Source organism: Sturnus vulgaris, chromosome 1 (genome assembly GCF_052056855.1).
Source record: "Sturnus vulgaris isolate bStuVul1 chromosome 1, bStuVul1.hap1, whole genome shotgun sequence".
NCBI lineage: Eukaryota > Metazoa > Chordata > Aves > Passeriformes > Sturnidae > Sturnus > Sturnus vulgaris.
In genome coordinates this window covers 149,915,151-149,938,592 of record NC_142243.1, presented here as the reverse complement: position 1 = coordinate 149,938,592, position 23,442 = coordinate 149,915,151, and the positions used below count along the sequence as shown (strand labels likewise).

At 36.1% G+C, this 23,442-nt stretch overlaps 1 protein-coding gene across 2 annotated transcripts in view; it reads right to left on the bottom strand.

Annotated features, from left to right (window-relative positions):
* Positions 1-1,876: 1,876 nt before the first annotated feature.
* Positions 1,877-23,442, bottom strand: part of KHDRBS3 (KH RNA binding domain containing, signal transduction associated 3) — a 90,441-nt gene continuing 68,875 nt past the window's right edge. Inside the window, exons 8-11 of one of the 2 annotated variants that reach the window (XR_015808586.1) lie at positions 9,495-9,553; positions 6,068-6,217; positions 4,634-4,690; positions 1,877-2,637 (exon numbers count right to left, since the gene is read on the bottom strand). Coding sequence is in view for 1 of the 2 variants with exons in the window: in XM_014888802.2 (XP_014744288.1) it covers positions 6,126-6,217; positions 9,495-9,553 (151 nt within the window). In the remaining variant the exon portion in view is untranslated. Of the gene's footprint in view, positions 2,638-4,633; positions 4,691-5,608; positions 6,218-9,494; positions 9,554-23,442 lie in introns of those variants that run through there. The other variant, XM_014888802.2, reaches the window with a different exon arrangement.

Genomic DNA, 23,442 nt, shown 5'->3' with positions numbered 1-23,442 from the left:
ATATCTGCTTTAATACTAAATACCTTCAGTAATTTCCATTACCAAAGGGGTTTTTCTCCCCATTAAACAAATGCAGCTGTCTCGGACAAAACTGCTGACCTTGTGAAAGTAATTCTCAGTCCCTTCATCCAATTAGTCTTTTTCAAAAAGTTATAAAGTCAAAGATATTTGGATTGCTGTTGTATATTTACTTCAGCTGTCAGCAATGCTGGTGTTCTTGGACATTGGCAACCTGGAAATTGTTCTACAAATCTGGCCTTTTAGCACACATTTGTGAACTTACTACAGAAATCCAATTATAATAGCTAAAATAGTTTTAAAAAGATTGCAAAATCTGTGTGGGGAAATGGAAGCAGAATCACTCAAGAATAGATTTTATTTATACCAAATCATTATATATGCCTTTTAAGTTGAGCTTTGCATTCTGATCTTGAAATTTTCAGTTCCTTCTTTACCAGAAGGATGAAGTTCCAACATGAAATGTATGTTCTTCAACATCACTTAGATGTCTGACCTCAAAATCTGTTCTAATTCATAGTGATGGAAGAAACATCTTTTCATAGATTATGTACCTCATCACCGGGTTACCCCCAAAAAGAGCAGACACAATGGGAAAGGCTGTGATGCAGACTGGACAACTAATTTGAAGCAGCAGGTTCATGTCCTTACTCAAAACCTTTGAAGTAAATTGATGTCACCTAGAACTGGCACCTGAGAACAGAGGACTGTCCCAGAGTGTAACATCACTGAGGCAGCACACATGCTCTTGAAGTGAGACCCAGATTTCACTCAAAACACAATCACAAGAACTCAAATCTTTACCTGGCCTGAAGTCCAGGATGCAAAGGGCAGAGACAGCCAGTCCTTAAACTCTTAGTGAAACAAAGCAAAGTACTTGCAACCCCAACATCTGGATGGCCACAGCCAGCCCACTTTGACCAACCCCAGTGGTTCCTGTCAGGCCACTCAGCAATCAGACAAGACCCCAGGAAAACCACATTTGCTAGACAGCCTGAGAGTCACGTAAGCCACACTAGTGAAATGTTTTAGTATTGCCATTAAGCAGCCCCGTTGTTCATGACTCCAGAGTGGAAGGTGATACTTCACTCCTTGAGCAGTTCATAGCACTCCCCAAATGAGCTTGTGCTTGCAGTCCTGGTGTCCAAATTACAGAAAGTGAAATTGCATTCTGCTTATCTAAATTCCCCACAGTATCTATATACAGTTTTTATACTTGGCCTGCATTTAAAATGTCAGGTGCTGTTCCACACCACAGGCTGCTGCCTGTCAGTCTGAAGGAATCATTATTATACATCTCTTGTGCTTATTCAAAGAAGTTTTTTTTCTTGATTATGCTTTCACTTATTTAAATAATTACTATTGCTGGCTGTAGAAAACAGTTTAGAAATGCAGTTTTAGCACAGTGAGAGATGAAGGCAGGGAAAACCTTTCCAGATTGTGAAATTAACCGACAGAATCACCTTAAATATTCAGAGGTTAAAAATACAGACTTTTTTTAATGGTCAGTTTCCTAAGTCTGTTAAAAACTGCCTTACTCAAGATAATTTGATTGGTGCCACAGTTAATAGGAAATCTTATTTTTTATCCACATCCCCACAACTTCAAAGCTATTTTTCAGTAGTCAGTATACAGAATTAGAAGTTATGAAAACCTGTTGAAGAGGCAGCATTTTGGTGTGAAACTGACAACTGGTATTGTTTATGTTCAAAGCGGCAACAACACAGAACCAAATTACGCTTTTGTTGGCAATAAATTGAGATTCAGTGAATAAAAATGCATCTGTGATAGAACCATAATTGATAAATGGGGCACACATGCTCTGCAAGCAGTATTTGTGAAAAAGAACACAAGGAAATAAATTATCAGAACTTTATTTCTGTTACAAATTATCACAATCACAATTAATATAAAACAGAAAGCACTGAGGAAACATGACTGTTGGATACAAGATTTATCAAGGTGTAAAAGCCTCATCCAAGACTACTACTAGAAAACCTGTGACTGTGTATTAGAGAAACGATTTCTATGCATCAAACACCAAGTGAAAGAGAATAAGCAGCAGGTATTGCTTCTTATTGATATAATAAGTGACAGGGATTAAACACCTTCTTGTTATACAAGTTTTTGAAGGAAATGGAAGTTGGAGCATTATTTCTACCCAAGAGTCTTGTCTGGAGCAGACTTGTTTACAATTAGCTATTAAAAAAAGCTTCAGCAGAAAACACCAATCTTCATTTTAACTTATCCATGTTGTTCATACATTAGACAAACGATTTCCAAAAGCATTTAGGTTCTAGTCATGAGACTTCACACACTCTCTGACACTTGCTGCATAAGGCAGAAAAGAGTCACTGAAGAATGGGAGGTTGCATTATTGCTTTGTAACAGGAACTTAGATGGAAATTCTTTATTGAGCTCCAAATAAAACATTGCTGAATCACTATACAGTTAAGAGTTCCAATATACAATTATTTTAAAAAGTGTATGCTGTTATACACTTTAAGGCTTTCATACAGGAAATGCTGAGCAGGATTTTCATACTCGGTCTCATCAGTGTCTGAGCACAGAGGTAAGTACAGTGCTCTATGCAGTCCATAATTAACATGGCAGAAGTTCCTGAAAAACAGCAAAATACATTTTATTTGTATGTATCTTGAGACTAGAGATCATGAATTCTCTGAAGCCTGTCAGACTGTAAGTAGAGGAATTAGACAATTATGCATATAATAAATATATATAGATCTAGGCAAGCATTGCAGAAAGTGCTATCATTGAAATTCAGTGGAAATTTTATAAAAAGAGTCAATAAAGGCAAATTAGTGATATGACTAATTAGGACAATTAACATTACTGTTTTTAACAGTAACATATAGTAACAGTCCAATGTTAGAGTGCAGAACTCTACTAGAATGAAAATACACTTCTAAGTTTGTCACAATGGAAGAAAGGTTGCCTTCTACATTGGTTTTCTTTCATGTGGAGGCCTTTTTAGATTATTTTCCCCTCTGCTCAAAATCAAATGGATTTAATTTAAGAGATTACTCCACACAAAAAACAAATACCCACAAGAGAAATGCAATACTAGAACAATGCTAATGAATGTAATTTGAGGAAATGCCAAGGTAAGTTTTGCACTACAAAAATATAGTTTTGAAGAATATCCAATACCATTTGTTTGAACTGGTGCAGTTTATTTTGCATGCATAGGACATGAGATTTGATACAACAGTTTTCTTTTAAGATGCATGAAAACACATTTTCTTAGGAGAAATAAGATGTATCAATGTAGAGCATTGGAAGAAGGAAGACTTAATTCATATGTTTATCATCCAATGGTGCACTTAGAGACTCTATTATCAGAGACACACTTTTCCACCTCAAAGGGAACCTAAAACTATTTAAGCTTCTTTAGGACATCAGGGTAGGTAGCAGAGAATCACACATGCTGATCACACATTCATCCTCCACACTGGAGGCAGTAAGAAAATAGGGCATTAAATAAAGGAGAGTTGGATAAATACTACAGAACACTGAATCTACTTCTGATTCACTTATTTATCTACTAGCCCCCCTTGTTACTAGGTATTTTAGTTTCATTCTGTCTATTTAATATAATACATGATGTTTGCAGATTAACACTTCCTATGTAACTCATTATATTATGTGATTTAGGATGTGACCAGAAGGAGAGATTGCGCCAATTGTTATAAATATTTTTAAAAGATATATAAATATTCAGTTTTGCCATAGCAGTTCTAGCAGCTGGTATTAAATCTTTGCCCTCTGAGCCCCAAAGGGGAGAAATCTTCTTCAAGCTCTCCTACTCTAAAGAGTCCTTTGATTTAAGCCCTTAAAACGGTCAGAACAGTTCTAAAGCCATTTTGTAGGTACAAAAGGTTCCTTTAGCCTGTGATAGCAGCCTCTTAAATTTACTACAGTACACAGAGGCAGTGCAACTTATGCAATATTTCACAGTATAGAGCTCTATTTATATGAGCCTTGTCAACTAAAAGCACTGAGATCGTGAAGTTAGCAGGAAGAATTACCATTTCAAGTAGAAAAAAAACCTGTTTTATTTAAAATGTACACCAGCTGAGCACAAATACAGTTAAATTATTTCTTACTTTATATATTGAATTGACCAGAAACAGTAGAGCCAGCTATTCTTTAGCTAATGTTTCTTAATGGATTTGTTCTCCTTCAATTAATGCCATAAATCAGTCTGCTACTTGTGCAGAAATGCTTGACTTTGAAAATCAGTTTACAAAATGTATTTTTCATATTTTAGACAAGTTTGCTGATCAGATTAGAGTTCTAAATTCCTATTTGAAAGCATCAAATTACATTTGGTTTCTTCAGCTTCCTCTGTCCAATCAAACATTGTTTGACATGCTCTCAAAGGCATGCACACCCTTCAATAAACTGCCAGAGGAGCATCCACCCACAGTGACAGCTTAAGGTCCTGATTAATGAAAATTTAAAACTAGTACTTTTCCAATCAAAACTGAACACAGAGAGTGACACCTAACTTAAAGCTTTGTGCAGAATTAAGGATCTGATTAAAAGTTCCACTATCAATCTAATTATTTCACAGATGAGTAAAGATACCTACCAAAGCATCAGAAGATTAGGGTTTTTGTTCTTTTGGCTGTCCAAGGAGGTGAGTTTCCTGACAAGAAAGAAAAAAAAGATTTTTTTACTAAATTTCAAAGAATTTCAAATAAAAACTAAAGAAAACAACATAAATCGAACTATAAGTAATAGAAACAATGCTTAAAAAAAAAGCTTTAGATAACATTTGCAATGTTTAAGTTACCAGAATTTATGGAAAAATAATATATTACAAACTATTGGTTATGAGGTTTTACAGTTGTTTAATAGGGAATAGTTTGTCCAAATTTAACTAGCTAAGCTAAGGCTTTTTAGATGACTAATACAAATTAAAATTTTAAAATGAGAATTTAGGTGTCCTCACAAGTCTTTCCTACATTCTAAAATGAAACTTTCTAAGTTGTAGCCTCCCTGTTTTTATTGGTTATATTAAGATAACTTAAGTGAGATTAAAATCTTATTTGATTTATTTACCTTTGCAAATGAAGACCGTTTTAAGGGTTACACATCCTCTGCCTCTGGCGAAAGCGACCTCAATTAGTCAAGTCAGAAAGTCTTTAAAAGCTTTGTGTTTATTGCTTCCAGCACGGAGCGAGGTGGTCATTAACGTACCAAAATTCTCATAAAAATTCCAAAGTTGCACTAGTGAAAAAATGCTCAACAAGGTGAAAACTAGTCACATCTTTTTCCAGAAAATTCATTCGCTATTTTAAACCATTTTTTTAACAAAAGTATTTTGATTTAATGTGGCACTCAAGCAGATCCATACCATTTGGATATTTTAAACAGCATTTATATCTACTGTGAGTATATAGAGAGATACATTTAGGTTTAAACCATTTTGTTTTAAAAGAAGTTGCACAATATTTAATATGAGCCTTTTATGCTGATCACTGTTAAACATTTCTCCCTGTTTACTACTATTTATGAAGTTTTATTATAAGATAAAGCATAAAATTAATCTCACACACACTGATTTTCTTTCAAAAGTTTATTTAGTATCAAGCAAGGGTAAAACTTTGCTTAACACTACAGAACATTTCAAGACTTGAGTTACAAAATACCACATTATTCGCATTTGTAGTTTGCTTCCCTTTTTACGCATGTTTGCAAAGAGAAAATCTAGCAAATGGCTGAAAATAAAAGCTAAAAACTAAATTGTTGAAAACCTTTAAAATAAAAGGTTACGCTTATGTTAAAAAGAATGGACTAACGTATTTAGTAAACCTATTTTTTGTTTAACACTAGTTAATCAAAGGTTATTTTTTGATCACCTATTTTTTCAAACACAGTTTGGAAATAACAAAGTTCCTTGTTTTACATATCTTTCTGTCCAGGTTGTTCTTTCAACAAAATGTTTTAAGTTCAGTCCATCCATTCAGATTTTTTATGCACTTTGAGTTAATAAAAAGGGATTGTTCATAGAAAAAATTACTTTGAACAGTATACAGGACTGGTGGAGATTGGATATTTCACAACATCAGACAGTACAATCAGTATCTGGCATATGGCTGGTCTCTGTAGACTCCTTTTGTTGTCCTTGCAGAAGGTGTCTTGTGTCGTGAGTTGGTCCATTCTTCTTGCCCTGCAAGGAAAGAAAACACGGTCAGAGCCCTTCCAACATTCTCAGATTCTGAACGTAATTTTTCTTATCTGTGACTCAAACAGCCACATTCTGCTAACAGAAACCAAGTCTAACACTTGAAACAAGAAATTTGGGTACAGCACATCTATCTGAGCTATCCCACAGGGATTTCTCAGCACATAGGAGCAGGGAACGTGACAGGCTAATGGCCAAAATATTTACGGCTGTGGAAATTCAGCTGGACCTGCTTGTTGCAAATGCACAGAAATGTCAGCTCCCGTAGCAGACACACTAATAATTGCAATGGGATGAAATGAATGGAGATATGAATTATGTATAAGGAAATAAGCTGCCCTCAGAAATAAGTTTCTCTGCATCAGTGCCAATTTAGGCCTAATTCAAACACACAAACCCAGGCTCAAGTATCACTACAAACACCTGTGGCTTTTAACATCCCAGGGCCAATATTCCATCTCCCTGGAGGTAAACATACACCTCCTCTGAAATGCAAGAAATAGGAGAGCAGATTATTAAAAATATATTAAAAGGACAAGGAACATTGGTTGTTTGAATTTGGGCTATAAAATAAATTTGTAAAAAATCTTGTGCTATATTTAATGATTCGTAATCCTACCGCCTTTTAATGGTAATAAATATTTTTAAAAGTAGCAAAAAATTATTATCTTCAATGAGTCAGACCTACTATGCCAGGCAGTTGCAAAAGGAAAAACATAGGATTAAATGCAGAGTATAAGGAAACAGAGTACTTAGGTACACTTTAATGATGGAAATCAGAGTACTATGTCACATCTAAGAGAACAAAAATAAAAAACAGCAGCACCAAAAAAAAATTCTCAAAAGTAAATACACCTTAAAACTGCGGATGTGTTTCCATACTTATTTTTGCACAACTGCCCTTCTCTAAGCAGACAGGTGCTCCAGTGAACCCAATGCAATCCAGAAACTAAAATGGAACCCAAATGTATGGTAGAATGAAACACAAACATCACTTTGTCTTTCTAGGCCATTAAAAAAAAAAACCCAAAAAGCCCCTCAAATAACTCCTGCACTTTGAATGCTGAGGTAACTTGCTCTGACATATCTGAAATCAGATGACAAGGATCCCCTATGTCAAGGGTTCAATTTCACAATCCCTTCACAGAAGCCTCATTCGTCCTAACTACTTTTTAATAATGTAGGTGGCTGCCTGCAGGGTCCAGGCTACAAATCATACCCAGGTGGTCAGAACATTTGCCTAGAAGGTAAAAGGAACAAGTTCAAATTTGGTGTAAGGCTGAAAGAATTAAACTTTCACCTCAGGCAATTTCCATGGGTATCTGGTAACAATCTTTTATGCTTCTTCATCACAGAAAGCAAGACTTACATTGAAAAAAGAAAAAGGCCCTGAGCCTCAGTGTGGCTCCTCAGCTGACTGAGGAGTAGGAATTAAAAATATCCTAGGTTTTAAACACTGCTGCAAGAACTGTTTAAATTAAAATAGAAATCCTGGTTACAGTTTAAGGGTAATACTTGCTCTTTTTCAAGTTGTTGATCAAACCAGCAGGGTAAAGAGTTATCTTACTATTTCTCAGTTTTCATTTTGGTGCTGTTCAGGGCTCCAAATCCTAAAAACACTGATATTCTTCCTACATCATTTCAATTGTCACTTGAGTGTCTCCGAAGAAAAGTTCAGATACCTCCTGAGAATCTGAACCTCCTCTTGGCCAGCACTAGACATCTACCTGCTCACTAGGCACTGTTACTTACTTTGAGGCATCTAATGTTCTTTACATATAGTGAAGATGTTAATTAATCTCTGTGCTTTTAAGTTATATACTTAAGAAATAAAATGTCTATTTATATGTGCAAAAACTACAGTGGCTGCAACCCACAATCATTCTTCAAGGTATTTATAGTCTTTCTCTCAACTTGAATAAATACATCACTTAATATTCTGAGTGGCTGTGCTTTGATAAATAGAAAACCAATTTTAAATGCAAAAGCAGTGAAAAATCCATATTTTCAACCTTAAATACAGCAATCAATATCTCTCCCTGTCAGTCTATCTACATTAAGCAGTTTCATATATTTTTCCCCATCAATTTTGCATTAATTAAATAGTCTTAGAAATATCAGGTTTATAATGGCAAACAGTTTATTTTAATGTTGAAATAAAGATTTAAGCTATTTATCTATCAACACCAACTGAAAGTGCTGGAGGACAAAGGAATTTCAAGTAACCTCTTCTTTTGATGAACTATCTTTCTCCTTAAGCCAAATAATTAGTTTAAGCAGATAGATTGAGCAAACTACTGCATTAGGTGCATTTATCACAACTTAAGGTCATTTTAGTTTCAAGCAGAAAGCACATCCACATGGAGTTAAAACAGAAAATTTCAAGTAGATGTCTAAAGTTATTGAAGCATTCAGTACTCAGAATCACAACTTTTACAGAGGTTACTAAAAACCCTCACTTGTTTGAGATTTGAGACACCTAGATTGTATTTCTCTGATCTCTATCCAGAGACTTAACATTTACCCTTAAGAAAAGGTGCCTTTTAAAATGCTTTATGCTTCTAACCCATAACAGATTTCTTTAATTAAACCTGTCACTACCAGACTTCTATATTAAAAAAAAAGAAAGTGATCTTTACAACTGGCATTTTTTTTGCTTCATTACACATTGTTTTGTCTCTATACAGAGTAACCTGCTGCCCTCATGTCTATTAGCTACCTAAAGTACTTCCCTAACCTTTACATAATGACTCCCTGCTTGATTTCCCAAGACTGATACATGAAAATGAACTAAAACAAAAGGACCATACAAGGCTAAAACACACTCAATTAGGTCCTAATTCAGCTGGGAGCTTCCGCAGATTCCTACCTTGTACCAAGTCTCCATGCAAGCTGTGCCACACCAGAAGCATTTGCTTTTGGCAGCCAGAAGTTCCTGGAAAAAGGTCCTCCACCCACATTTTTTTTCTTAAATGTCATTGAATGTGACAGGAAAAGGCTGCGTGCATCATGATTTAGGTTTTATTTTCTCTACTTCTGTGGTTTTAGTTTCCCATGACTGCGTTAGCTAATGGACCACAGAGGGCATTTTTCTCAATAAGCACACGAGGAGCTCTGTGACATCTCAGGAATCCCTGAGCAGCCATTACCTGCTGCAGGACTAAGCCTTGCCTGACAGAAATTATCCTTTCATTAAGGTTTCCCCCCCCCCCCCCCCCCCCAGAGTCTGCTGTGCAGGGATTGAGCTCACACAGCCACTCACCGTAGGAGTCGTAGGTGTCTTCACTCAGCCCGTGGCCATAGTCGTAGTAATCTGCTCCACTGCAGGGCAGGAGGGGCGTGGAGAGAGCAAGAAAGAAAACATGACAAGAAATACTTATTAGACATTCTGAATCTCAATAGAAAGCTTGAAGGATATAAGGCATGCCCTAAGAAAGGTAAGTATCCATGTGACAGTGACAACTGAGGTACTGCCTGTTTATTAATTAGAAACTATATTTAATTTAGGAATTATTTTTTGTCACTTGGCTACTCGGCCACATTGCAAATATGTATGTGGAAGTTTTCCATTTAAAATTATAATCGGGGAGGTTAAAAATCTTACAAGTGTTAATGAAAAAAATAGAGATGTAGGCACTGAACCAATTAGTCTTGCAAATTCCTTTTAATTGCCTACTGCTACCTAGTATTTCACTTTTATATCTTCAAATTCACTGATGAGAACACAATAAAGGGCAAACTATTTGGTGATTGGAGGGTTATACAGCTGCTGTGTGTGCACAAGTTCCAGTGTCTTCAAAACAAGACAGAAGAACACAAATATAAAGGCTATCGCTTTAACAGGAAGAAATGACAATAGGAACTATGTTAAAAGCTGAAATCTGTATTGTTGGGACCCAAAAGTGTGGATGAATACCATAATCATGGCCTAACACAGTCCTCCATTTCATAATGAAGGTTTTTATATTTGTGTTAAGACCACTGAATGGAAAATGAAGAACAACCCTTATTACACATAATTCCATTATGCTTTCGTATTTCATGCAACTCTAGTTACGTGCAGTCTTTTAGACAGGATATGAAAAGCAAGTGCCTAAATAGTTCTTTTCTTTCTAACCACAGCCAGACTCAGGGCTGACAATATTTAGAAAATACTCTATGAAATGATGCTACCAGATCAGTAGACTCAAACTTGATATTTCCCTTAATGGATTTATTCTGCAAGGAAAGACCTTTTCATAGAATCACCTCCTGAGTGAGAAGGAAATCACTAATATATGATCACTAGCAAGTAATTACTGATATTGACAAAATGTTCATAACATTAGATTGATTGCTAACAAAATAAACACCAGAGTGAAAATAAAAAATTTATAGCCTTAACATGAGTTACCAGGTAAAGCATTTATATAAACAAAGCAACACATCACAATTACTTCTGAACTGACATAAGACTTTGTTGTGCTTGAGTTGTTTGTTTGTGTTTCAGCTGGGGTTTCTTTTTTTTTTTTCCCCTTAAATTTTAAACTCCTCAAACTAACCAGGCCAAAAAAAAATACAGTTTTGGTGTGTGCAAATGCATATCTAAGAAGCCTGGATGAGTATTTTTTATTGCCAGTATAATGCTTCCTAAACAAAAACTTAACCAACTGCACGTTGAAGACCCACAAAGAATTATCTCTACAAAGTCTTTTCTCTATGGTTTCTCAGGTGATGAGGACCCCGGAATAAGGGTAAAGTTGGAATAAGAAGTATTTTTTCTCTGCAGCAGCCAGTAATAAGCTCTTTATTCTGACAATGAAGTGAAAACTGACGTTCACTATCCTTCCACATAGCACTCATTTATTTTAAGACTGTGATCAAGTCTAAAGCAGCTGAGCTCCAACCTTGTATCTGTCAATACTGTCAGAATGAGTTTGTGGGGTCTCATTTCATAGATCTAATATCTCCATTAAACAAAAAACTGACTCATTTTACAGCACACAAACTGCAAAACAAACATGAGAAAGGAAGGAACCTTCCACTTATACTGGAACTATATCACAACTTTATCAATACACAAACTCCTCAAAATTAATACTCTGTCTGAAAAGTACAAGGTACAATGGGAAGTAAACTTGCCCAGTGTAATTCAGTACTCCCTACTCTACTTCATTCATGTTCTATCAATAATGCCAACAGTCTGACTGAAGACTATGAAACTTTTTATTTCCCTTATTCTGCATGGAAAGGCCTTTTCATAGAATCACAGAAAGGCTTGTGTTAGAAGGGACCATAAACATCATCTAATTCCAAGGGCTGGGACACCTTCCACTAACCTGGTAGCTCAGGTCCTCCTCTTCCTTTCATTTTGTCTCATAGAAAGGAAAAAAAAATCCACAAACTCAGTTCATTTTCTTCTTTATCTCATGTGACTCACTCCATTCACAAAAAAAGGAGAAAACATGACATGGGTTCTTCCCTTTCTAAACTAGCAAGACTAGACATGGATTCTTGCTTGGAGTTCTTTTGCTTTCAGATATGAATAGTCTTCATGAAACCACTTTATTTTTTCTTATTTCCTATGCATCTACTTTTTTAGATAAATAACTGGATTAAATGTTGTATCCAGCTGAGTTGTCAAACATCTTCCTAACCATTGAGCAAATGGTACGAGTGCAATTAACACTAGAGTGTCAGCTGTGATTCAGATCTTTTGTACACAGAGACCTTTTGCCCATATCCCTTCTTTTTAACTTCTTTTATATTCCCATTTCAGCATAATGGCTTTGGGCTGACAAGAGAGAACAGAGAGATGATAAAGAAAAATTGCTTTGATTTTCCGTGTCAGCTTAAAAACTTGAAACCACTTAATGCTATGGAAGGATTAGAAAACAACAATAAATGTAAATATGTTGTTTCTAATTGCTGAGGGCTGGGCAGTAATCCTACAATGTTCAGAGGAAGTGTGAAATGAGGCTTAAATAGTGTAACTAAGGCCAGAGGAAGAGACTGTTTTCTGTGTTCAGAGAAAAAGCTTCAGACAGAAAGGAGCAAGCTCGGATTTTAGCACAAGCAGCACTGATGAAGCAGAAATGCTTCTCTACAGCTTTATTTAGTAAACTAGAGGACTGGGAAGCTTCCTGCCATTTCTCTAGGATCACTATGAGAAGTATCTTAAAATACTTCAATTTAGAGGTATTCAACACAAGTTTTCAAAGGCTCTATGAAAAATGACCTCAATTTTCTACTAAGATGATTTGTTTCTGAAAATATCTTGATGAACCATAATAGAACAAATGTTTATAAAAACCAAATGCTTGACATGATGGTGAAGTCTTAAGGAACTTTACCTTTTATACTTTATTAACTATTAGGTTATTCTGCCTAGAGATACTGGAATATTCTCTTAGGACAGAAAAGTAGTTTTAACCCAACTCTCACGGGTCCCTCACTACAAGATAGTCATTGAGGCACCAGAGTGTGTCCAGAGAAGGACAGCAGAGCTGGGGAGGGTCTGGAAAGTCAGTCCTGTGAGGGGCAGCTGAGGGAGATGGGTATGTTTGGGTATAAGCCTGGAGAAAAGGAGGCTCAGGGGAGACCTTATTGCTCCCTATAATGCCCCAAAAGGAGATTGTTTCCTGGGGGGGAAGGGTCAGTCTCCTCTCCCAGGCAACTAGAGACAGGATGAGAGGAAATGGCCTCAAGATATACCAAGGAGATTCAGGCTGGACATCAGTTAGAACTTCTTCACTGAAAGGGTGGTCAGGCACAGGAATGAACTGCTGAGGGAGGTGGTGGAGCCACCATCCCTGGAAGTGTTCAAGAACTGTCTGGATGTGGCACTGAGTGCTGTGGTTTAGTTGACATGGTGGTGTTTGGTCAAAGATTGGGCTCATCTTGAGAGGTCTTTTCCAACCTTAATAATCCTGTGATTCCATATCAGGAGATGTCATTAGGCAATTTTTGGGACAAACCTAAAACAGGCAGATTGACCACACAGTCCAGGTATACTTTCAGAAATGCAAAAAGGTAGTAAAAATATACTGTGCTTAATTCATGTGATAGCCACAGCTCTTTATATTTGATACAGGCATCTTTTAGAATGGCAATTATGACATTTCTGTGTTTGAAACAGAAGCAGTGTGACAGGGAGCCTACTTGCTAAGGGAAGATTAAAAGGTCTCTGACTGAAAGCTTCTGGTTTACTGGAAAATCCCAGACTTAAGCACTGACAAGCCCGGTACAAGCACCAAGTGATCTGTAACTTTCTTTGGCTTCTGCTGAAAAACAGCCTCGGCCAACAGTTCAGCTTCCAGTAATTCTTATTTGGGAAAAACCAATCAAAATGTTGGCCTTTTCTTTTTCACGAGTATCCTAAGTAATTTTCATCCCTTTAGGCAGAAACCAGGGCAGTTTCAGAAACTGACAATAAATCCTTGCAAAACAGCAAGGTTTCCTTTTGTGTCAACTGAAGCTCCAACAAGCACCACTCTTTGTGCTTCCACCCAGAGTTGCACAGAACAAAACAGAAAAACAAAATGAGAACTACAGCAAGAGTTCTTATATGACAGACCCTTGACTGATATGATCACATATGAAGAGAACTCTTCCATAAGGATAAGCCTCTTTCCATCATTCCTGTCAGATCTTTATGCTCAGCTACTTCTGATAACAAAAAGCATCTGTCAACAGCAAACAGAAAGAGCATCCAAGACAACAATCACTGCAATGAAGCTTCTCATAACTCCATGATGTCTTGAACATTGTTCAGCTGTTCTCAACGACCACTAGAACACCCTATTCTGGAACCAAGCTTACAGCAGGACAGCAGAAATCCAGACTATCAAGAGGAGACCCACACCTTTTCTTGCATCTTGCAGATAAATTTTGAGTTAATACCCAGTTCTGCCACTACTTAGTAGAGATTTCTTTAGTACATATTTTCACCCCTGCAGCTCAGTTGGTGTCTGCCAAACAACTGAGACCTCTATGCAAATGCTTTATAAAATACAGAAAGATGACACAATCTTCCTTGAATTATAGTCTACTGTACTCTCAAATGGATCATATAAACAGCAGATCTGTTACCTGTAATCCTAAAAGGTGAACAGCATGCCCTCTCAAGGATCCCCTTAGATAACACTATTTAGGAATTAATTTTTATGGCAGAAATGAGAAATTTCACTTCTGAATGGTAAAATTACCTCAGAAGCATCTGCATTCTGGTGTTACCTACCAGGCAAAGACCCACCTAGGTATTTCTATCAGAACTCTACACAGTTGCCTAGAGCAGTTTTACCATCTGAAATGTCCAGTTATTGCTGTCTCAACTCAATTAGTCTTTCCTCACTATATTCTCATGTGCCACCTCTCAAAAGAGGAAAGGAAAATGGCAATTAAAATATGTGACCGAAGCACATGGTACAAATCAGGTTTCTCAGGAACAGCAGCAGCTACAGCTTTACCTTGAAACTATGAATAGAACACAGCAACAATAAATCCCTGAACATGAGAAATGCTAACCATATTAAAATCAAAAAAATCAATAGACTAAATAAGAAAGTACCAGCAGAAAAACTAAAAACTCAGGTTGCATAAATTCAGCATTTCGGTTTGGCTGGGAATTAGAACCATGACCCAGACACCCCATACCTTGTCTGCCTGCTTTGCAAAGCAGGTTGTGAACTGCTACCAGAGAAAACTAAACCTGAAGTCTTAAACTATCCAGATGCACAGTAATTATATTTCAGCTGTTAAACGGAGATAAAAGACTTGAAACAATATTACCATCAGAAAAGGATGTTTTCTTCCCTTTCTCTCAAAACAGACAAGATTACTCTGGGCAGTAGAAGCAGCAGAAAACAGTGAAGATCTGAGAGGTATCAGTCAAAAAATCCATAGACTATTCACTGCAATACTGGACAGACCTGGGGTATTATTCCAGCTAATTCTTGGTTATCCCCCAAGTTCTGCATATGTTGTCAGAAATCCAAAATTATGTCACTTGTCACAGACTGGAGTAACAAGACAACACTGCTTCTAACACACTGTCCTCAAAAAGTGCACAGGTGGTTTGTCACCATTCCATCATCACAAATACTGCTCCAGAAGATATACATCACACCTTATCTTTTTAATTTACTGAAGGAACAGTACAACTTTCAACACCTTTCTAAAAATTTGGGGCCTTACCAGTTGAAATTGAAGAACATTTGAGAGAAAAGGTTTGAGGTTTTATATGATTCAAAAATAATGGAAGTGCCATCAAGGAATACATTTGGTAAAAGAAAGATTAGGTTTAATTCTTTTCAGGGCTGCATAATCATAAGCTTTAACACGTTCAAGATCTTTCCAGTACTTCCCTAACATCCTTAGCACCAGCAGGGTCCAAACCTTGGCTCTCCAAGTACAGTAAGGCAAGACTCTTCCTCCTAAGGACAATTCAATCCATTCAAGTGCAGACTCATTTCCTGGCCTCCTGTGAGCTCCACTACTTCTCTCCATATGCATGTTACAGGTGCTCTACATACAGCACTTGTGATAGAATTACACCAAGATAAATGTGGTTATGATGTTACTTACACACTATTTTTCACCATCTATACCTGAACTACATTACAATTGTGCTTAAAAGCACAATTTACAGGCCTCAATATTTCTACTGAAATAAAATACGAGGACAAAAAATTAAGACCATTATAAAGTTTTCCTGCAACCAACTCCCATTTTTAAGTTACCCAATTAAGTAGGTATTTCCCTACCAACAAAAAGAAGAAATATTTTTCTTCCCTTGAAAAGCAAACTGAATACAACAGAGTCCTCAAAGAGAAAACTGCAACTTTCAATTACTGCTAGTAAGCAGCCAAAGTGTGTTGACTGTCAGCAAAACAGTGTCAAATCTTCCTCTACAAAAACATTCTGTGACAAAAATATGTTCAGAACTGATGCAGCCTGATTTCTCATTCAGCTAATAGGCACTGGCTTCCAAGTGTGAGTTTCCAGAAGTCCCTTTGTCTCCCCACACCAGGGGGAAAAAAAAAAAAAAATCTTCCCTATATATGTCATTCTCTAGTATGCAAACGTAAATTTAAGATGTCCTTTCTCTAGTCTGGAGAGAATATATAGTCTTTTTTCCCTATTTTCCTATCTCTTAATCAAACTGCTGGAAAGTTAATTATCATGTGAAAAGTCCTTTCTAAATGAATAACTTTAATTTGTAAGATTGATTATCTGTGATCTGTCTCCCAAGCCCATATATCTAGCACCATTTCTACAGCATCCTGCTGATGTCTGGCAACTGGATAGTCTCCCTTTCTCTTTGTTACCTCCATCCTCCAAGCTTAAAGAACCTTATTTTTAAAACAAACTGTAATTAATTTGAAGCCTTCATATAATTAAGATTTTTTAAACTATGACTGATTCCATAAGTTACACTAACAGGTACAATAGGGAATTTCATGTTTAAAAAATATTCCCTGTTAATGATTTTTTTTTTCCTATTTGGACTTGGACGATCCATTTTGACCTTTCCTCGTGTTTTCACTGTGTAATCAGTCAAGGGGAAAAAAAAATCAAAATCCTCCCAACTACTAATCCTCTTTAATTGTATTGCAGAATTCAACCACTCAGTTTAAGATGCTGTAAAATCACCTAAGTAAAATGAAACCAATCACACAAAATTAAAATAATTTTATAAAATAATAGATTTTCTTGATTCCTCAATACTTGTAATTTGATGTTACTACTTTTTGTACTACTATAACACCTGCATATTAGTTTTCTCTAGCAGTTTTCTACATTTATTTTCAAATGAATTTTTACTTTTCCTAAATATGGAGGGACAGACAGTTAAATTTAATAGCAAAATCATAAAGAAGACCAAATGACTTTTATTGATTAAAATTAGTACAGATGAAGAGTAATCCTAACATTTACTAAATAGTGAAGCCATTTACCAATATCATGAGGATTCAAAAAACCTTTTCCAGTTTTATGAGTGCACCATGAGATATGATTGTGTTTTTTCTACCACTACAGGTGAATCATCTTAGTCTTACTCCTTTTTACTGAAATTTCAGACCTGATTTCTATAAATCAAGTCAAAGAACTGAAATACACTGGATTCATAATTAAAACTATCTATGCTACTGAGGCACTTCTAGTTTACCTCCTCACATGTCAACATATAATTAAAAGGAAAACGTCTATCTAAAACTGAAAAATTAGATCTGAAAAACTGCAGTAAATAATCTCTTTCAGTAATGTAAGTACAAATATTAAGCAGGAAACCACATGCCAGGATTTTCATTGAAAACCTACATTTGCTTATTTATGCTAATGCTATAGGGCTTTTTTTTGCAGAATTATAACCTTCCTTACACTCTGGTACATACCAGGTGTTCATAAACACCAGCAACACAAAATCCAACCCTTTGCACAATCCTCAGAAATCAAACTCCTGCAGACTGATTTGATTTATAAGTCAAAGCATGAAATACAAACAGCTACAAGCATTAAAACGGAGAGAATTACATCTTGGAAAACTACTGTAACAGACACTCGTTTGCATATAATGCATATTTATACATCCTGGAAATGCATGATTGCTGACAAACTCAACAATGCAAATTTAAAACACTGAGCATCACAAACAAACTGTTAGCAATTAACTTTCAAATACCAACAGCAACATCTCCATAAGCCAATTTCAAATCCATATGCTCAGCTCTTCATGAAAATCCTCCTATTAAACAGGAATGTCATCATCTTTTGTGTGACTACTAAGCATAGTTTCAAAAAACACCTGAAAATTTGAGCTCCTAGTGGGAAATGAGGAGGGTATTTCCAAGAGCTACATACTAGGAATCAGCTTCTCTTATAACTAAAGTGCCTCTGGAGTAACATAAAAAGCAGTACGTAGAAATTTGAAGGCTTTTAGCAAACCAATTTAGTTGTATTCTTCAGGCATCAGTTGAACAATGGCCACTGCTGGATTTCAAGACGTTTTTCTAAGTCCTTTTCAACCCAACTTCCAGTTTCTCCATTGTTAGGTAACTACCATAAACTACCGAACACAAAATTCCTCAAACATCTCATACCATGGGGGTTTTGTGCATAATCTTCCTTATTACAAAGAAATTTTCTGTCTTGAATCAGTCACTTTTGAAATAAATGGCAAATAAGGTAATGGACAATAAAGGAGGCTTAGGGGGAACCTTATCTTTCCCTACAACTACATGAAAGGAAGTTGTGGAAAGGTCATCTGCCACAGGAAAAACACTGGATATTGGGAAAAATTCCTGCACTGAAAGGGTGGTCAGGCACTGAATCAGACTGCCCAAGAAACAGTGAAAATCTTAAAAGAAGTGTGGATGTGGCACCTGGGGACATGGTTTGGTGGTGAACATGGTGGTGATGGGTAATTGATAATTTTATTTGATCTTGGAAGTCTTTTCCAACCTGAACAATTATATAATTCATAACACCATATTTTTAGCATGCCTAGGACTTACCATATGTTTTTATGCATTTAAGTAAATGATCTAACAAAGTTACAACATGTAATTCTTGCTTCCCAACACATCAACAATAACCACAGAATGATTTAGTGGCACTGAATAAACTTAGGTGTACTAAAGAGAATTTGCCAGTTCCCTCAGCTCAGATTAGATTAACTGTGTGGCTCCACGGCTCACAAGAAATTTGCAGGGATTTGAATTTATCACATTTTGGTATGACTGGAAGTGATAGTAATTATTGTTAGATATGCACAAAGAGCAGTTGAGAAATGCTATTTAAGCCAATGGCTAAATGGTTGTTGCCAAGAGAAATCTATAGCACTATTAGGTAAATGTGAAAACCACAGAACAATGCAGAAAACTTTAAACAAATTCAGCAATTTCTGAGTCCTAATTTTCCCACTTTTATGCGTGTGTTCAGATTAAAATCTGCATCAGAGTAAAGGTGAGACCACCTCAGCTGAAGATCTAAAATACTTTTTAAATTATGCATTATAATTAAACACAAAATGACATTACTACATGAATGACTCATTCTCGTCCCTGACCAGACACTGGCATACAGCTACACAAAGTGTTCCCCTTATAGTTTAGGCTTCTTATCTCTGCTGTAGGCAGAAAAATAAATCTAGAAAAAACATTTTTTTTTTTTTATTTTTTCCTAAGAAACATATCCCATTTAGAAAGCTAGCAGACAAGCCTGAAGAAGTTCTTTGAAACCTCTGAGTGCATGAAACAGACAGAAGGGGTTTGTCCACGTTCTTTTTGGCTCCACAGTAACTGTGTTAGCCATTCTCTCTCAATAGCAAGCCCTCTAGTGCTACTGGAGAGATAACAAACCCAGCCCCCTTTCTCAGCAACCTTGCCACATAATCTGGATTTCAGCACCAAAGCTCGTTCCCGGGCATGTTAACTCTCTGCAGCATCTGTCACTGCTATGAATGGTTGATCACAAGCACCTCTGTAGTCATCTCAATGCCATTAAGCAGATGGCAGCGCTAAATCCGAATGATGTACTACATCTCCCCGGTGGACTTTGTTTCCATACACCACCATTATTCTACAATTCCTCAGTGATAAATCTTATGTATTCTAGAGAACATTAAACAGCGAGCTGACAGCGACAATTGATTTATTAGCATCCATTTCCCTCTGCCATATTATTGTCCTCGCAAACACTTGTGCAGATCATCTATGGAGTCACTAAGGGACCAAAAGCACTTCGGCTCAATTTGAAGCCTATTTCGGAGATTTAGAATAACCAGACATTTTTTCATGCTGAAAGTGTCTAAACCACAGTTTTAAATGAAGATTCAACTAAATCCTCCTGATTCCTCCACAATACTATTAGGTGAATTTTCATAATAAAATTGGTCTAGCATTAACTCCAGGCCATTAAAGCACCCACTACTTTCTGCAATAAATCTAAGTAAATATTTACAAAACTAGACAGCTTGGGAAGTCCTTTAAGAGTGAGCTAAGAGTGTATAAGGATCCATACATGCTGGTAACAAGTCTACATGTGTCTGACATAGGCAAATAGCATCAGGAGTCATGAGTTTGGATTTCACAATTAAAATTCATATTTTACCATAAGATCCTGAAAAGGATTTTGGCACAAAACTGCACATGTGAAATTAACACATATATATACAGGAGAAATTTTATGAAGGATTTGCTGACTACATCACATGTTCTTGACTGCCTATCATGTAACCCTAAAGCCTGATTGCATATTGGGGTATGAAGTGATAGGAGAAGAAGGCGTGGCTTTAAAAGAGGAAAGATTTAGATTAGATATTAGAAATAAATTCTTTACTGTGAGGGTGGTGAGGCACTGGCAGAGGCTGCCTTGAGCACCCTGGTCTGCTGGAAGTTGCTCCTGCCCATGGCAGGGGGTTGGAACTGAATGATCTTTGAGTTCCTTTCCAACCCAAACTATTCTGTGATACTATGAAGTATTTGCTACTCTCTGATTTTCAGAAATGGCTAAATATTTTTTAAGATTTAGATTGTTTTTTTTTTTATAAAACAAGACTAAACAATCCAGTTGATTAAACATCCCAGTTTATACTGAAAAAATTATCTAACAATCCCTCTGCAAAAAACTGTACTTGTAATTTAATCTTCTAAAAATCAATTAGGTATCTAGTAAAGCACAGTAGAGCTTCAAGGGATATTTTAAGTCTTTTCGACCATAAAAAATAATTCTGTTAAAGGACATCCTGAAGCACTATTTGGGGCTTTGTTGCATGAAAAAACAACGGTGGATAATAAAATGTTCTGAAGGAAAACAACATTTTTTTATAGGATTACAGGGCATTAAGACAGATGAGAACTCAGAAAACTCTCATGTTTCTCTCTCTATTAGTGCTGTGGCAGGTTTTCACTCAAACTTCAGATTGCCAGGCACAAGGAAGGATACAGTCTCACCCACTGTCAAATAAAATACCATTAAACTTCTAACCACTCTCAATTTGGTATCAGCAAGCAGTTACTACACAGAATGGAATAATTTATTTGCAGAACAAAGTCTCAACTACCTTAATGCACACAGAAATACACAGTTTCCTATTCTTCATATCTAAACATGTCACTCATCCTAATCCAACTCAGATTTGGCCATTTCTGGGAAATACACTTGAAATGTCCAGATTAAAAGAGCAATAAAGGAGTGTCACACTGTGTTGTGTGGAAAATTGAATTCGGAGAATGCACTCTGGTGCACCTACAGCAAAAGATGTGCTGTCATGCAACCTCTTAGAGATCTTGAAAAATTCCTAAAGACATTTTAGATTCTATTGCAAGTTTCTATCTTTAACAGAGGAATCACTAAATAAGCAAAATGTTCAAAACAAAAATGAAAATTTAAACTGTTTCACCATATCACATGTTGTACACTTGTAAGCATTAAGCCCTGTTCCTGCACTCAAAATTAGTCATATACTAAAAACTACTGCAAGTAGTTTTAATTTGATGAGCCAACTCATTTTCAGTTTACTAGCTATTTCTTAGATTTCCTCTTTAATACACAGTATCTCTAATATCACACTACTTCTAGAGATATCAGTATCAAAAGACATACTAAAAACATTATTACTTCAAGATTACTATTTTCAATTTAGAAAAGGAAAGAGTAAGTTATTTCCACATGGTGGTCACCAAATCATGCATTTTAAACACATCACTGCTCTCCATGTGCAAATGCAGTCTCTTTCCATGTTTTATGAGGGCAAAAAAATCAAGAGTAAGTAAGGCTAAACTATGAAAATAATGCACTATTCCCTAATTTCCTTCACAGTAAGGGCATTGTAATGCACCTAAATATGGTAAATATCTCACTGTGCTTACAGAATGGTATTTTGCAATATGGGCTACTACTTGATATTCAGATTAAAGACAAGAATGCTGGTCTAGGTAGCTCAGATGGCTGCTTATAGTTATTACCTTTTGCCTGCCAATACAATCCTAAGACTCTCTCTGCCAAGCCAGAAAATATGCCAGAAAATGAGTGCTGATATCCTGAGAGAAACATGCAAGTGAATAATTTCTTCTTTTCTTTTATCACAGAGTGCTTAGTACAATTAGGGGAAAAAAGTCAAGTAATCATTAAGAAGGTAAAAAATTCATTAAAATCTAACAATATATGTATTGTGAAACTATAGGTAAAATACAAAGTAAAGCAATCATTTTATGAAATATCTCCTTCTAGACAGCTAAGCACACGCACATGTATCTAAGAATATTATACATATTCTTATGTATTAACCCTTTACAAGAGCAATTTCAGTTCTTGGGAGATTTGCTTTTTTCCTAATTTTAGTTCAAAGGAAAAAAAATCTCAGTGAAAACTTTCTTAATGTGGAAAAAAAAAATCAAATCCAAGTAATGTTTAATTTTGGCTCAGGCAAATGACTTTGTAATGAAGTCCAAATGTTTGTGTGCAATAAACCCATTTACCAACAGTACAAGCAAGAAGGCAGAACAGAATTGCCAACATAAAAGTTGAGGACTACTTTGGCAACTGTCTTTTGGGAAAAAAATCCATTACCAGCAACTGTTCTCGAAATGTAACACTCTATATAGAGTCTCATAATTCGAAGGTTCTACACTGCAGATTTCTTAAATCATATTTTTATCAAGCTTAGAGTCTATAGGAGCCAAGTATCAGACACAAAAGGTAATTTCATTATTTTAGTTCTCAACAATAATGACACTTGAACTTTCCACTCTGCTTTTTCACATTGACTAAGCTGTTGAGCACAGAAAAATATTCATTTATACAACAAAACTGAAGATGGGTGTGACAAGTCTACAGAGAGCACATGCCAGGTGTAAACAGCTTTGTTCTCAACTTTGCTGTGACCAGTTCTGTACTATTTCAAATAAAGCTGCATTGTAAATCTTACATATTTAGCAAAAGGTAGAACAAATCTGCCTCAAATACACGATTCAGTTTAATTCACCACAAGGGATTTATAAACAGAAACCTTAGTAACCCCACCTCAGAGGCAGGCCATGACTTTGCCATAAAATTTCGGGACTGCCAAAGACATTAAACATCTACTATTGAGTAAATTATGAATGCTTGGCTTGAGAGAAAAAGAATGAAAATAAATTACAACAACTCAGTAAAAGGTGGACAGAAGTTCCATTTACAGACAGGCACATTGGAAATACCCAGAAGTGGAGGTGATCATCCAAGTTGCT